The sequence below is a fragment of the Siniperca chuatsi genome, linkage group LG6 (genome assembly GCF_020085105.1).
Source record: "Siniperca chuatsi isolate FFG_IHB_CAS linkage group LG6, ASM2008510v1, whole genome shotgun sequence".
NCBI classification, from domain to species: Eukaryota; Metazoa; Chordata; class Actinopteri; order Centrarchiformes; family Sinipercidae; genus Siniperca; species Siniperca chuatsi.
Genome location: NC_058047.1, coordinates 20123859 through 20140717, shown reverse-complemented (window position 1 = coordinate 20140717; position 16859 = coordinate 20123859). Strand labels below are relative to the sequence as shown.

General features: G+C 42.4%; 1 protein-coding gene across 3 annotated transcripts in view; it reads right to left on the bottom strand.

Annotated features, from left to right (window-relative positions):
- Positions 1 to 370: 370 nt before the first annotated feature.
- dot1l (DOT1-like histone H3K79 methyltransferase) overlaps positions 371 to 16859 on the bottom strand; it is a 25546-nt gene continuing 9057 nt past the window's right edge. Inside the window, exons 10-28 of one of the 3 annotated variants that reach the window (XM_044200442.1) lie at positions 16602 to 16670; positions 16395 to 16501; positions 14757 to 14798; positions 14570 to 14665; positions 14231 to 14453; positions 13898 to 14011; positions 13472 to 13563; positions 13153 to 13254; positions 12403 to 12540; positions 11267 to 11392; positions 10545 to 10984; positions 10312 to 10408; positions 10038 to 10187; positions 9737 to 9779; positions 6283 to 6908; positions 5647 to 5852; positions 5286 to 5359; positions 4502 to 5191; positions 371 to 2786 (exon numbers count right to left, since the gene is read on the bottom strand). In XM_044200442.1, the coding sequence (XP_044056377.1) occupies positions 2779 to 2786; positions 4502 to 5191; positions 5286 to 5359; positions 5647 to 5852; positions 6283 to 6908; positions 9737 to 9779; positions 10038 to 10187; positions 10312 to 10408; positions 10545 to 10984; positions 11267 to 11392; positions 12403 to 12540; positions 13153 to 13254; positions 13472 to 13563; positions 13898 to 14011; positions 14231 to 14453; positions 14570 to 14665; positions 14757 to 14798; positions 16395 to 16501; positions 16602 to 16670 (3443 nt within the window). In that variant the 3' untranslated portion in view covers positions 371 to 2778. Of the gene's footprint in view, positions 2787 to 2954; positions 3755 to 4501; positions 5192 to 5285; positions 5360 to 5646; positions 5853 to 6282; positions 6909 to 9736; positions 9780 to 10037; positions 10188 to 10311; positions 10409 to 10544; positions 10985 to 11266; positions 11393 to 12402; positions 12541 to 13152; positions 13255 to 13471; positions 13564 to 13897; positions 14012 to 14230; positions 14454 to 14569; positions 14666 to 14756; positions 14799 to 16394; positions 16502 to 16601; positions 16671 to 16859 lie in introns of those variants that run through there. The other 2 variants (XM_044200441.1, XM_044200440.1) reach the window with 2 other exon arrangements.

Below are 16859 nucleotides of genomic sequence, written 5' to 3'. Positions count from 1 at the left end.
ACATCTGATAAAAGTGATGACAGTTCTAGTGCTGGAATCTAGTTGTGTTCAAGCCATAGCACCTTTGTTTGTTTGTGTTAAATACACACAGCTTTTGAGTTTCTAGTTCTGTGGTGTGTATATCACAAGGATTCTGGTGCGTTGTGCCACCATGTTGTTAGGCACCATCTGTTAAGATCCTGCGGTGCCGACGGTTCACTCTCCTTGGCCTCAAGCCTCCTGTTAAACAGGTTGAATTTAAGGTCACAATGCCAGCACCAAAACACCCCTATTCACTTTTTATTTTTATATATATATATATATATATATATATATATATATATATATATATATATATATATATATATATATATATATATATATATATATATATATATATATATATATGACTGTATATAGATACATTTTTATATACCTTTCTGTTTATGAAGAGACATACAAGGAAAAATAAAATGTTATGTACAAAAACAGTGTGTCTTGTTCACTAACAAATAAGCAGCTCACTTTTGAGAGCAAAGCGGGCTGACTTACGTTTAAAACTGTGGCGTGAGAAACATGAACAGAAGTCCTCATACCTGCCAGCTAGCCAGCTGTTGCAGAGTAGTTTTATCTACAGGTGGTGTCTGCAGTTGTACACTAGGCATTCAAAGGACCAGACGATAGCATATTAAATATGAGAAAGGAAATGCCAAAAAAAATGGCTTTACAAATGTCCCTGTGTACAGCACCAAGTATTCAATTTGTTTTTGATGTTTTCACTATAGAATAAATAAGATCAGGTACAGTCCAAATGTAGCACCATTGTTTTCAGACTGTGAGTCAAGTACACACACTATTGCATTCTACAATGTCAACACATTTCAGGATAAAAAAAAATAATAAAATAAAGAGAAAAACAAATACTAAGGCAAATGGAGAGACTGACAGCATAAATATAATAATCTAAATTATACACAACTATACAGTCGGAGAATGAATCACATTCACAGTACAAACATTGTTTACAAAAAACAAATTACACAATCAAAAAAGCAAACAAAAGGTGTGAAGAGAGTCCAGTAGTTTGTTGTGGTAATTGGTTAATTGTTTTCTCAGTGTGTGAGGATTTGCATGCATGAGTGTGTACGTGTGCGTGTGTTTGTATGAACTGAAGTCCACATGTCCACATGTGAGTCCTAAACATTTGCTTAAACCTGCATTTCCCAATAGCAGAGGTAAATATGAGTAAGTTTAGCTTAAGAGTTCAAAATTCCTGCTGTAAGAATGTCTGCTGCAGTCCCACATAGTAGTGTGATTTACCAAATTGACGGAATAAGAAAATGTTAATAAATACAAAAATTAGTAGATTTTTTCTGTGGTTTTACTGTAATTCTTTTATACCTGGATTCAGCTTCACTAAACCTTAACAACAGTGTGGCCACAACTCTTTGACAACACTGGGTCTCTACTACAGAATGGCTGACTATGTCTAGACAGAGCACCAGCTCATTAAATGAACTTCATGGGGTCTTTTTTTTTTTAATTAAAGTGTACTTGGCTCTGCTCAGCATTATTGGCACCCTTGAAATGTTGCTAAATCACCATATTGTCAACATTAGGCTGAAATCAGAACATTGTTGTGTTCAGACTTCAAGACATACACTGATGTTCTTCCATATTCTTCTTTCTTCAGTTCATTTGTTTAGAGAATGTTAAATATTCCTGATTGCTGTCACAAAATACCAAAAAGCTCCTTTTTGAAGTAAACAAAGCGACTTTCACTGATATGTTAAATATCTGATATTAGAAGAGAAACACTGAACCACACCTGAAGAATTATTTTAATCACTCAGAATGTGAACTTAATTGGTTTTGCTCCAGTTAGTAGCAAAGAAAGGAAGTGTTAGTTTTGTGTGCCAAAAAGGGCTGCCAGAACAGAATTATACAATTTTTGTACCACTTTGCTTATACAGTAAGTAAAGGGACTTAAAAGTAAGAAACCCACATTTTTCATTTTCTTAAATATGAAAATATTGTAAATCATCAACATAACCAGAGTTTAAGGGGTGTCAACAAACCAGCCAGGACTTGTACATCTTCTGCTACATGAGTAACTGTATCTTACTATCCAGTGTGCAGTTAGACCAAAAGTTCCTCATCTTGCAACAAACATTGAATTTCACTGAGGGAGGAATACAGAGATAAGAGAGCCCGCATGCAGAGAGGTGAAACTGCATGACATCTGAGCAGAGTTCGGTGAACTGGTCTGTGTGTGTGCGTGTGTGTGTGAGTGTGTTTGAGTGTGCAAACACATGCACTCATATGAAGTGAAACTTTGGAGGGAACGTGACACATCGTTAGATTCAGCTCAAAAAGGTGGACTGTGTGCTTCCATCTGTTGTTAAATGTTAAATTAAATCATTAAAAACAGATTATTTAGCTGAACACGAGTTGCTATAATAGTGACTACGACAAAAAATGACACACTATCATACTATTGAGCACCTTAATGTTACAGATTTCCATATAGTAAAATCTTCAAACCAACATTTTAGCATTCATATAACACACACATAAACATGACCAGTATGAATTCTGCTCAAGGTGACCATAGTGGTGGTTAGTGTGTGTGTGAGTGTGTGTGTGTGTGTGTGTGTGTGTGTCAGAGATCCCAGTACAGCAGCCGGTCTTGGAGGCGGTTGGGTAGTGCAGACGTTTTGAAGCACCAGTGAGTGAGGAGAATGCCTTGATCCACACCTGGACATTTGCATAGTTTATTTAATGTTGAGGTAGTTTTATTCAATTACCTGAAACACCAAAGACAGAAAAAAAAACATGAGTGATTCTATGACTGATAGGATTTGATACTGTTTTAGCTTATTTGTTTATTGTCGTGTAGAATCTGTCACTTTCAAAATCCAATCATCCAGCATGATTTTTATACTTTAAATCTAACACACAAGAATCGACTTACCTTGTTTAATCAGAACAACAGCTTGTGGGAGCACAGGGAAAACAGGTATCCTGTTTCTCACTCCCTATCAGTCTCTCTCTCATTCTCTCCCTCTTTCCACCCTCTGATTGCCCTTCCCCTCTCCAGCCTCCCCCCTTCCCCTCACCCCCAAACCCTATCTAGGTCGGGAGCCAGGGAGCTGGGAGCTGGTGTAGGTACCATGCATGCCCTGAGTCCTCCACATGCTCCCGCCACCACCTGAGCTGCTGGCTGGTGGTGGAGGGGGCAGCCGAGGGGAGTAGTACACTGCGAATGGACGAGACGACGAGGAGGTTGACAGAGAGGAAGAGGAGAGGGAAGCAGTAGCGGTGGCAGCAGCAGAGACAGAAGCAGAGGTGGAGGAGGAGATGGAGAGAGAGAGGGATGACTGTGCTCTCTGGTGGTGGAGAGAGGAGTGGGCGAGACGGGAGGAGTGGAGGGAGTCTGACCGAGAAGATGGCGGGGCATCAGAGTGCGTGGGTGTTGAGCACGAGGGGACGCTGTGCAGGGGTGGAGGAGGGGGCAGGGAGAGCGTGGGAGGAGAAGGGCTATGCAGGACCGACTGGATGCGGCTGTGCTGGGTCTGGGACAAGGAGAGGGGAAGAGGTGAGGACACGGAGGCCAGGCGCGTGGAGGCTGGTTGGGGAGTGGTGTGCTGCTGCGTTTGGGAGGAGGAAGAGGAAGAGGAGGAGAGACTGAGCAGAGAGCTGAGGCCTCCAGAGGTGGGCAGCGTCGCCCCAAACTGATGGGAGGACACTGTGGGAACCACGTGGTGAAATATACCTGCAAATCATACAGTAGAAATGGAGGGGAGGGGGGCGAGAGAGTGGAGACAGAGGGAAGAGGGAGCAGATAAAAGTGGCAAAGAGAGCGAGAAGGAGGGGGACAAAGAGAGAAGCAAGGACTGAGCCAAGTTGTGCATAGCGCCAAGCAAGTCTTCGACAAGCACACAGAAAGCAAACAGAGTCAGTCCACTGTGACTGTAACTAAACCAAATCAGTTCGGCCAATTTAGGATTGCACTTAAACATATGACATTCTTATTATAGCTAATTGATCTCTGGGTTGATTTTTGCTTACAAGTGAAATGACTCTGACATACAACTCTGACAGATACACCCACAGAAAATGAAAATGTAGTAATGTAATAGTTATGTAAAACATGTTATTAATTCATGGTCAATCACAGATTTCAAGACAAATCATTGGTTCAGATTAAACTATTTTCAACAATTTTGTTAAGCATAAATTCTGCTAAATGCAACATTTTCCAAGGGTGTCTCCAACTGCAGCACTCAAGCAGCCAGTCCATGTCAAAGCGAGGCAGCACAAGGAGTCAGTCAGTGAGGCAGACAGAAAGACAACAACACGGGACCTCCACTTACCTGGCTCTATTAGCAGGCCCATTCCCACGGACTCAAACTATTCCTTATTAAGATGACCCCAAGCTAAGATTATGACCTCACTCTTGACTGTTCAACAATCCCAAGGTAAAACTTTACACGATCAGTTTGTCATTAGTGATTCTCACCTCCAGCCGCTCCTCCTGCCAGCCCAGCAGTGGAGAAGCTTCCCAGGGCAGAGTGTCCGTTGACGAGTCGCGGGGTCCCACTCACTGTGGATCCTCCTGTCTGGGCCCCGAACAAGGACTGTAAGACTGAGGCCCCTCCAAGTGGGAACTGAGACCCCAGGTACTGGCCCACAGATGATCCTGTGGTCGAGGAAACTGCTACAGGACTGCCTCCCACCTTCCCACTCAGAATGCCCCCTCCACTGCTGGCAGCGGCAGATATGAAGAGGTTCTGACTGGCCAGGCTGCTGCTGGTCTTCAGCTCCCAGTCGCGAGGGGCCTTCTGCTTCTGGAGGGCTTGCCGTTGGTCTGAACCACTGCCTCCCTGCACACCTCCACCACCACCACTGCCTCCACCCCGGGGCCCTGCCTCCTGACTGAGGAAGGGATTGGGGTTCATGTAGCTGGACGACTCTCCATCATTCCCTTTCCTCACCTGCTGATGCTGTTTGTGGTCAGAATCTGAGTCAGTGCCCCGGCTCGACCCCCCCATGCCAAATGGAGAGCCCCCCTGTCTCAGGTCAGAGATGGGTTGCTTGGGGTCAGAAATGGGTGAAAAGGTGGATTTCCACTTGCTGGCAGAGGACAAGGAGGACGAAGAAGAGGCCTCACTGCCTGTGCTGTTACCACTGCTGCTACCAGATTTCCTGCCTAGTGGAGAAAAAAAAGACATACGGGTCGGCATTAAGTAGGAGAAGCGCAAAATTAAGTTTTTATTTTAACAAGTGACATTTTCTTTTCTTACCTCTTTCACTATCCCCTAGTCTACCAGGTCCATCTCTGCTCTCCAAGGATATAGTGGCAATTTTCCTTTCAATTCTAGAGAAAAAGAACAATGAACAATCAAAACAAACAGCCACACGACAACATAATGTGTGTGAGTCCTATTAAATATGCATCAGAGCTGAGGCAATAAAAAGGCATGATGTCACATTTTTTAATCACTAACTTCAGATTAAAATAGAGTATAAAGCACCTGGTTACTAAGCAACCCAGTAGACTTCAGAAAAAAGGGGAAATAGCCTGCAGCTGTAGTTGAGACCAAAGGGCAGCTCAGCTGGTACATTGCTGTTACTCTTATCTTCGTATTATAATGACTGTATTACCGTGAACTGGAGCTGTCGGCAGGGTATCCTGAGTCCTCATCATCAGAGCTGGGGGCTGAGGAGTAACGACCTGTGCCATTGAGTTCCAGGGGGCGCTCTCTCTTCAAGATGGGAGGCTGGTCCAGGTCAGGCCCAGTAGGGCTGCGGCTAGATTGTTCTGGGGAGGAGATGGCAGAGATCTCCAGAGGCTGGTTTATGTTGTTCACCTGTTGACAAAGGACATGCAGAGTACATCCAGATGACACCTGGTAATAAAAACAGGTCTTGAGTAATGTGATAGCAATCCCATTGCTTTCATCCACTGATAAATATGTAAATGAAAGATGCATTGTTGACAGACTAAGTTCATCAGACACCGGGGAACGTGGTTGTAAATTCTGATTATTCAAATCCTGTATATGGCCAAGCACTTAAAACTCTGGCGACACTCCCTCTTTTGTTTGTTTTTTTTAAACATTTTCCTTATGATATTTACTATCACTGTGTCAATCGACTGCTCCACACAGTCCAATAATGATATATTACAAATTGCATTACTTCATTAAATCACAATATATTACAAAATGGAACCTTAAAAATCAATATATCATATCAGGTTCCTGCCAGTTTTCTCTCTTTGTGCTTTTGGTGACTCACCATGGAGTTAATGTTGAGCGGCGATCCTGAGGAGTGGTTGTTGGAGCTGAGCCCGGGGAACGACCTCCTCTTTGGGGATCCGCTGGCCGTGACAGCCACTGCACAGCTGCGTTTCCTTCTCCCCCGCTTACGTCCCTCTTGAGAGCCGAGGCTGTGAGAGGAGTGTGATGACGACGTATGTGTGGGTGTGTGAGTATGCTGTGTGCCAGGCGACTGGTGGTGGTGGTTTCCATGGTTACTGTGGTATCCCTGCTTGGCTGAGTTGCCAGTGTGATGGTGGAGGCGTGATCCTCCGGCCGTGCTGCCTCCACTTCCTGACGAAGAGGAAGACGAGGATGAAGAGGAGGAAGAAGAGAAGAAGATTCTCCTCCGCAGTTCAGTGTCCTGGGGCTCCGTGTCGGATTCACCACCCTGGTGATCCTGTCCATCTTCTGGAAGAATCCGCGGGGGTCCATCTGCATACTGGAGCACCCCTCCAGTGCTGAGTGGTGGGCTCTGGATGGGACCTCCTCGGCCCATTGGTCCTGTCAAAGGTGTGTTGGTGTGTGGAGGAGGTGATGAAGAAGCACCATTATGGTCTTCGGGATGAGGACCTCCATTCATCAGCCCTGAGCTGGATGAATATCCTAAACAGAGACCAAACAGTTAACAGTTAATAATTAAGAATGCACAGGAAGAACAGACAGTCAAGTATCAAATACAAACCACAACATATTTAATGCACTTTATTAATCATAAATAAGCTACGGAGCATTCTATGGTAATACAGTGGAAACCGCCTATAGTGATCACGTCTGTCCCGGTTAAATTGATCACTATAAGCGGATGATTATTATAACCAATTTGTTTTTCTTTTTCTTTATTTCTCATGCAGATTACCATCTAACTGACACGTGTATATTTATTACATGAATATAAAGTAATGAAACAGACAGCTTTGCTAATTACTGAATTTTATTGACTGTTTCAAAATACAGTACAGCAGTTTTAAACGTTTTTCAAATTACTGTACAAATTAAATGAATGTACTGTGTATAATTCAAACACACGATACAGTAATACAGTACTGTATATAAAATATAGCTTACTGTAGTTCAAATTATAATTAGGCTATAGCCTAAAACAGTATTGTGCTGTTTACAAATACAGTAACGTCAGTAGTGCAAATAGGATACTAAGCCACAGCTTAGCGGTGGTTTCAGTGCATTTCTAAATTTTTAACAAGCCTGAAAATAAACTGTAGGCCATCAATGCCGAACTGGTAGTAGAGTTTGAAAACAAACATTCATAAAATATTCTGATCTTAGTCAAAAAATAAAAACTGCAGCAACAACAAAAATGAGGCTACCTCTGTTTTGTGTGTCGGCTCTGCACCGCCTGGAAGAGGCATTTCACAAACTTGTCCACTGATGCCTGGATCATGGCTTTGTCCAAAACCAAGTTAACTTCTTTTGCAAAGCGATGTAAAAGATCAAAGTTGTTGAAACCCACATGCAGCAGACAGAGTCTTTAAAATACGAATTGCATTCCACATCTCAGCCCGGGATGGCACAGCGGTCTCCTCTTCCTCGCTGCAGGCAGCATTGGTACCCGTACCAAAGCGCTCTCTCACATCCCAGATTATGTCCTCGTCAGTAACAGGCTCCAATACAGGGGTGCTGTCATCAGTTGCAATCTACTATTCAAACTCCTCTGTGCTGATCTCGGCAGGTGGATCAACAGTTTCTGGTTCGTCCTCTGGTGACATGACCAAACCTCCTTTCCTTCAGCACTTTCGTATTGTGGAGGCCCCCACATCAGCCCAGGCATCCCGTAGCATGAGAATAGCATCCAGGAGGCTGATTTTTTTTTTTGCAATGTCTACAGCAATAGCTCTGGTTCCCTCATCAATTTGGTGCAATACAGTTCGGCCATCTCCTTGCAAAAGTAAGCTTTAGCTGTTCTGATGATCCCCTGGTCACAGGGCTGGCGAATGGAGGTTGTGTTCTTTGGCAGGAACTCAACCTGGATGTTTCTCAGTGTTGTGTTTTTCACATCATGGACTGTGCAGTTGTCCACAAGCAGCAGAATATTCTTCCTCTCTTTGCCCAGTTTGCGATTCCACTCCTTCAACCACTCCACAGAGAGATTCCCAGTCATCCATGCAGAAGCACTGGCTGCGTAAAGGACAGGCAGTGTGCACACATTTTTGAAGCAGCGGGGGTTCTGACTTTTGCCAATGACGAAAAGTTCTTTCTTTTCCCCGGCGGCAGAACAGGCAAAGAGAGCGGTGATCCTTTCCTTAGATTTCTTTCTCCTCCCTTTTATTGTCAGATTTAAAGGCTATGGTGCCATCAGGTAGTGCACGAAAATAAATTCCCCTCTCATTGGCATTTCAAATGTTTTCCTCCATGTATTCTGGTCTCATCTGTCCCCACTGGTCTTCAAGCCATTTATCGTGTGACATTGTGTCAGCATCCCTGTGCAGTTTCTTAAACACAATGTTCTCTCTCTTTTTGTAAATCGTTCAAACCAGCCGATGGAAACTTTGAAATTGTCCTCTCCCCAGGTCGCTGTCAATTCTTCTGGTCTTTCCCTCATTAAGGGCCCGCTCAAGAGGGGCATTATCAATTCACTTGACGAGGGCAGCTTCAACCACAGGTGCTTTCCCCTTGTGCATTAATTTTCTGTCTCCATCACTAGCAGCCATGACTGTTTCTCGTTGTTTGAGTAGATTACACAAGGTAGCCTGAGGAACGCCCAGTTTCGCTGCTGCATCTCATTTGTTTGTTTTTGGCAGTTTGTTATAAGCTTCGAGGAGACTATGTTTTTCATTGAGAGTAAATTACTTTTTCCCATCATGATTTCAATGTGCACGCAGCACCAGCTTCAGGTAGCCAGCCGGAAGCAGACGGGTTACCGTGAGGCAAAGTATCATGGGAGTAAAGTAAAAAAATAAATAAATAGAATTACCGCAGTTTAAAAATGTTTTCTCCCAAATGCTGTCATGTATGAAAAGACTCAAAATCAACACTGTTAAAGGGACAACTTGATTACAAATTATTATTAGCATTTGTATAGGAATGATTCTGTCCCAAGCTTTTTGATCCATATAAGCGCTTGATCACTGTAATCGTGATCACTATAAGCGGTTTCCACTGTAACAGTGAATAGAATATGTGAACAATACATTAAATAGGTGGTTAAACCTTTTCTATCAAACCCCCCTTCAGAAACTGAAATAAATGCATGCCCCCCCAACAAAAGCAGATTTCATTTTTATTAATCATTAACAACACGGGCGATTGAAACAAACAAAAACAAACATTCAGCTCAGCAAAACAAAATACTCTTGAATAAAATAGCCTTGCTAGCATCAGTGCACTTTTGTTTATGTCGTTGTCCACCCCCCCCCCCTTGGCCCGCCCCTCAGTTTGAGAACCACTACATTAAGTGGTTGAAGGGTAATGCTTACCATTGGTCTGACCTGCCTGAGACACAGGACTCGGAGTACTTCTCTGAAATTATGAACACAGAGAATATTTCACAATGTAAATACCAAAGAAACAATACAAAACAAACAATCACAAAATGTTTAAATCTATAATTATCTGGGTGAAATGACTAGAATTTGATCTAACATAACTCTAAACTGTGCATCTTACTGTGTACACACCAATCTAATTTTTTACAAGTGAAGATTTAATTTATTACATCTGGAGCAGAGCACTTATGTAGAGGCACTGTAATGTAGGTACTGTCATGAACGTGCTCACCAGTCTCTCAGCCCGACTGGGCAGCACCACGCTGGCCAGAGGGATGCTGACTGGTAGTTTACTTGGGTGGACAGTGCTCAGAGGGATACTTATTGGAAGGCTTGTAATGCTGTTGTCACCCTGAACAGACGGGCTCCTCTCCTTACCACCCTATATGAGAGAGTAAAGGAAAAATTAATGTGTGCCAAATACTGCAAGGAAGGTAGAAAACTGTATGCTTACAGACAGATCAACAATGCAAGTGCACAGACAGCAAAGACAGATAAACATTTACCCTCTCAGAACTTTTAAGAGTATTCTGGGCATCAGATGCATTGGGAGACGGGCAGTTCTGTTTGGCTCCAAGCGGAGAGTTAACACCACCTAATTCCCTGGAGAAAAAAAAAACAAAAACAGGCTAATTTAGTTTCAACTAGTTAGCTGTCCGTTGCCTTAGGGAGAAACTTGGAGACCTTGAAAAGAAAAAGATTCATTATTGAAAACTGAGAGCTTTTAGTGCCAACCAACCTGTGTGTGGTCAGCCCTGGACCTCTCAAGTGAGCAGAGGCATTGGGGTCCTGGTTAAGATGCCTCCGCAAAGCAATCTTGGCAGGGGAGAAGCGTGTGTAATCAGGAAGAGCGTAGGAGGAACTTTGCTGCCTCTGCCGGGCATCAGGGGTGGCAGGTACAATCTCGTGGTCTGGAGAGATGGGCAGATAGCGAGAAAGAAGCTCCGCCTTGGTGTTGGCCCGGTCAAAACAGGGTGAGCTGGTGCCATTGACAGACAGCTCTGGGCTGACACCATTGAGGGCTGGGGCTGAGGACAGGCCAAGCTTAGCGGAGTCCATGTCTGTGGAAGAGCGTGATTCCAGGCTCTTTCTGTACGGGGAGCCCTCACATGGGCTGTAGGATTTGAGCTGAAGCAGCTCCTGCTGCCTTTGACTTTTCTCCAGCTCCACAATGCTGATCTACAAACAGACACCAGGGGGGGGCATTACACCAGAAAACAGGCATTCTGCAACAATGCTACAATGTCTAGGAAAATGTTTGTGACAGCAATTAATTAACTTATCCTGAAAGCTACATTTTATTCATAGTTTAGGTGACATGGCTAATTCCTGTGAATATCTCTCTGAAGAGCCAGTGGAGTAAGAGAACACAACAATTATGGAGGAGTATACAAGAGGTGGACGAGAGAAATACAATCATATAGAAATTAATCCAACAAATTGAGGAGGTAGACTGTGTACCTGCAGCTCCAAGCAGTGTCTCTGTTTCTCAGAGATTTGTCTGCGTAGCGCCTGCTTCTCCTTCAGCAAACTTTCCAGACACAAAGAGCCCCAATCTAGCTTTAGCTCCTCACATCGAGACTTCAGCTAGAAAACAACAAACATACACACTTGCTGTTATTTGTTTGCTTGGAGAATGCTCTAGCAAAGTTAAAAATAATTTAATGTTGGCATAAAGTACAAGGTACAAGCTGGAGCTTAACTTGCACTTCAACCACCATTACACAAACGTAGAGCTGGGTATCAGCACTGATTTCCCGAATTGATTTCATTTCCGATTTGATATCGATTCAGTTAGGGATATTTTACTAACAATACCAATTTTGGATATGAAAGAGATTCTCAGAGAACTAATGCTGTAAATTGTATAAGGAACCCTCTAACCTGGTGCATTATTAAAAATATTAAATGTTCACATCAAGAATTGACCCTTTAAATCACCTATGACAGAGCTGATATTTCCACTCAGACACCCCAGTGCTTCTCCAACCATTATATTATAAATAGATATTAAGAAAAACCTTCCGATCCACGGAGCCCAACTCGCTGCACTTGTGGCCAGAGAAAGCTTCTCCTGGAGAGGAGCAACTAACACTGGTGGCTGAGGTCCTGATGCAGCTCGGGGGAAATCGGCTACATAGCCTTATACATCGAAAAAATACGGGTAAACACCACTTTCTGACCTGGGTGGGTTTTTTTTCTCTTTTTAACTACCTAGCTAATGTCAATCTGCTTGCCATAGAAACAAAACCCATGCGCAGCGTTTTCCTATCGCCGCACAAGCGCTTCACTCCAGCGCTTCTCTGCCAGAAAAAAAAAACAAAAAACGCTAGGCTATATGGACACAAACCCTAACGGGATTAAAGCTTCACACATCCACGGGAAAAGGTATATATTAAAAGCTCGATCTCGGATTTTATGAATCATATCGGATAATTCAAATGAAGATCGATTTGAATAGGAAAATCGATTTTTTAAACCCAGCCTTACACAAATGCAGAGCAGCAGGAATGATAATAGGTGTGAACCACTGGGGATGATGCTGTAGTAACAGGGTGGAGGTTACAACAACATAGTAGCAAGCCCTGAGGTCTCACCAGTAGTAGGCTGTGGTCTCTCAGTAAGGCCATGTCTCTCTCAAGCTGCTTAGTCTGCTCCTTCAGCTGACGATTGTGGGCTGATATCTCCTTCTGGGCTTGCAGCAGGTCCTCCACAGTCAATGCTTTCACTCCCAACTGATCATCACCACGCGCACACACACACACACACACATGCTAAAATAATGCACATAATGCCTACAGAGGAAGTTAACATCAGTGAAAATCCTATCTTCGCTGACCTCCAGTGATTGAAGTTCTCACCCTGCTGCATCAATGTAGAGGTGTACACAGGGTGTGCTCACTGTACCTCAACATCACTGTTGGGTGTAATTAGAGCTTTCAACATAGCACATGTCTGACCACACCCAACAGGAATGCTAGGTGTGTCTCAGGTGCAACAGACTTGATGCTTCAACCAGAGGAGCTTAGTGTTAAGTTAATGCAAACTACAACACAACCCCAACATATGCTCTCCATCTCTCACATTCAAGTTGTGTTTCACTATCTGTTTAAACCACACATCTGCAAATGGGATTTAAATGGAAAGGGATATAAGATATTCAGGTTGTCCATCAAATACTGTATTTAAGCATTAATCGTTAGTACACATGATGTACTTGGAAATACAAAGAAATTAGGATTTAGCCTTATTCCTTAATTTAATAAATTACTTCAAGGTTTGTGGGAATATTGTTGACTGTGTCTACAGCAGTTATATAGAGAGAGCAATAAAGTAGCCATTCCCACCTCATCTAGTTTGGTCTGAAAGAGACCTTTGATCATGTCCTTGTGAGACTGACAAACAGAGTGGAGCTGCTCTGCCTGCCCAGAAAGGTCCCTGTGTTTTTGCTAGAGACAGAAAGGAAAACAAGAATACAAGTAAGAGGTTGGATAAAAAATGCTAAACATCATGACAGTGACATCATTAAAGATTATTTTAAGTAGATAACATCTGCTTAAATATATGCCACTTAATGTGTGTTGGCATTATATATGTTAGTAAAAAGTTCAAGGAAAATTGCAGTAGTAGCAAATCAGTAATGTCTGTAAGTGCATTACTAATTACCTTCTCCTGCTCTAAAAGCTGCTGCAGGTTGGAGCGGTACTGAGGAGTCTTCATGTGGGCCATAAACTGGAGGTATTGAACTTTGATGTTATCTGTGAAAAGATGTAAGTTGGGGACACAGAGGGAGCAAGAGAGAAAAAACAGAGGATATATCATTAGTTAGGTTGTTGGGGAAATGGAGCTCAGACACCAAACAGACTGACCACATGTTCTTTTTAAAGAAAATTCTTTATTTTTAAATTAACTCTTTAAAATCACACCACACTTCCCAGACCATCTGTCCATATCAAAGCTTAAACAACCAGTTTCAATGAAATGAAAGTCAACCGTATTTTGTATACAGATTCGTACAAGGTCTGATATAGTATGTACAACACCTCTGAGCATGACAGATAAAGAAAAAAAAAATTATCTTCATCAGCTCACCTAGCAGTTGTTGCAGACCAGGAGGAGTCGGGCTCAGCAGCAGTTGACTAGAGGGATAGTGCTGGACCTTGGGAGGTAGCTGGTAGAAGGGACTCTGAGATGGCCGGAACGCATCTGTACACACAAGAAGCATATCTACATTAAACTGAGATTTCTAAGCCATAAAGTGTAGATGTAAAGACGGCATTAGTGATTTCAGTAATGAGGCATCTTAAGATTTTCCATGACTGGTTGCTTGTTTCTATTCAGAAAAAGCTAATGCATACTGTTAAAAAAGCCTAAAGGTAAAATCTACCATATTCAGTGTGTCTGTGTGTGTGTGTGTCGTCTGACCCTGAGGGGGTGCCGCAGAAAGGGTCTTGGCGTGCAGCAAATCCAAAGCGCTCTGATTCTTCTTGTTTTTCTTCTCAGCAGCCGGGGCGGCTTTCTTGGGTCGACCACGTTTCTTGTTGTTCAACTTGCGACCTTTGGACAAGAGTCGAGTTCTTCGGGGTTTGGCAGAGGGCTTGACCACTGTCACCAAGCTAGGACGTTCCTCCTCACCACAGGAGTCCTGCTAAGCATGGACAAACAAATACATACATATAGCACAGAGAGCCTATTCAATCCCCATCTAACTGGTCCAAGGAATGGCTTCCCACATAAAGTCTTGTAAATCTGTGCATGCCCTACCTTGTTTTGTTCTTTAGGTTTTGTGGGTGTGGTGCTATTGCTTTTACTGTCCTTCATATCCTTCTGCTGACGTCGCCTAGCTGCCTCTTGCTCCTCCTAATACAAGATGAACCAAATGAATTGTTTGATACAGAAAATATAGTGAGTACAGTGATACTGTCATACACTAAGGAAGAACATGACTTACCCTGAGTTTAGGATTTTTGAGACTAGCAAAATAGTTTTCAAGCTGAAAAAAGGACAAGGAAAATGTGGATATTAGAATATTATTTTCATTACTTTCCATTTCCATTGATTTCTATTGCACCTAAGTTCAAATAATCATGGTGTTTACAACAACTTTAAAAATCCCATTATTCCACACTTTTTGGCTGTAACCTGATTTCAGAAATGTCATTGTCAATACAATTGGCGTTTTGTAAAATCCTGTACATTGTACAATAAATGTGCTTTCTTGTGTCACTAAATAATATCTTTCTCATTATATGTAAAAATACATTTCTAAGATTAGACCCTTTTTAAAAGGTCCAGTGTGTAGGATTTAGTGGCATCTAGTAGTGAAATTGCAGTTTGCAACCATTTGAATACGGTTTGCATCACCCTTCCCTTCCAAGTGTGTAGGAGAACTACGGTGGCCGCGAAACTCATGGTAAAACGCAAACGGCCCTATCTAGAGGCCATACGTTCGGGCTACTGTAGAAACATGGCGGTGCAACATGGCGATCTCTGTGGAAGGGGACCTGCTCCCTTTGTAGATAAAAACGGCTCATTCTAAGGCAATTCTTATTTTTCAATTCTTATTTTCAGGTGATTATACACTAATGAAAATATACTTATAAATATTATATTCCATTTCTGCCAATAACTCCTCCTAAATGTTACACACTGGACCTTTAAAGCAAACAATGAACAAGATTTAATGGTTAATTTTTGCACCCTGTGTTTCTGGAATATAATCAATATATACAGTATATACACAACATAATCAGGGTTTACTGTTTTTCCCACAAGTGAAGAATTAATAATGTATCTGCTCAGGTTTTTATTTTAACTGGTGTTGTCAGATTGCGAGTTTATAAACTATTTAAATAAAAACACATATACAGTGGCAGAATGGTTTGTTTTATTTGTCTTTCTGTGATGTTTTTGGATTATGAATGCAGATTACTGACCAGTCATTTGCTTTAATGTAGGCACAAAACCTAGGTGCATGAGGTCAGCTGGCCGTTGGTTGTTGCGTTTGCAGTTCTTTGAGGTTGATTTGGCTTTACTCACCCTGCTTACTCATCAAAATCCATCCTCTATAGCTACAAACAATATAGCCAAATCTAAATTGGGACATGTACACTATTTCTACTGTGGTACCATTCTGAGAAGTTACACCACCCACCTTTGGGTACAAATATGCAACAAAATAATAAAATGCGAGGAGAGAGCAGCCACATCTACTTCAGGTGGTAACACAGAACAAGATTGTCACTAGCACTTTTTAGGCAGCCTGCCAACTCTTCCTGAGTAACCAGGGATTACTTTAACCAGAGTGACACACATGTCAGTGTTATCTAATGCACCTGTGTTACCCTGTATAACCCTCTGTGTTCTCTCCTCAGATTGCTTACTCTTGGGACTGACTTCTCATTAAGACAATACCAGCTGATATTATGGCAGCCTCTCTCTTGAGTTTAGGTTACTCATTGTCTCTAATGTATAATGTGTTTGTATCACTTCAGTAGTCATTTAGTGTTTTATTGCTTTGACAAGCTCTCCTCTAATAGAAGTTCTAGTCTCTGCACTTGGGTCCTCCTCCAAAAGCTTCGGTGCTTACTATGGTGCGGTCTATGGTGTGCAGGTAGTAGGAAACTGGCTTTCCTGTCCAGGACACGGAGCCCCTGAGTGGAGAAAGCTCTACCACACGCATTATTGTGCCAATGTCTGCAGGACAGAGAGAGAAAACATGGCACTGCATGTCAGATACAAATCAAAGGAAGTACAAGACACTGAAATCTGCTTTTCCACTAATGTTGGTACTTACCACTCAAGTTTCGACTGTTTATTCTAAAATTTAAAGGTGCAAAAGGTTTGGAGGATACAATTTTCCCACCTGGAAATATAAAACAACAGACAGACAAAATCAATAAATACATTTTCTTCTGATAAATTCTAGATGCTCTACAGTGGACAAATACAGTAGCTCCTATGGCTCACTACATAAAGCAAACACAATCTGAAACAAAATCACTTCTTCAATTAGAGACAGTAATCCATAGACCCATTCATCATATTGTCATGT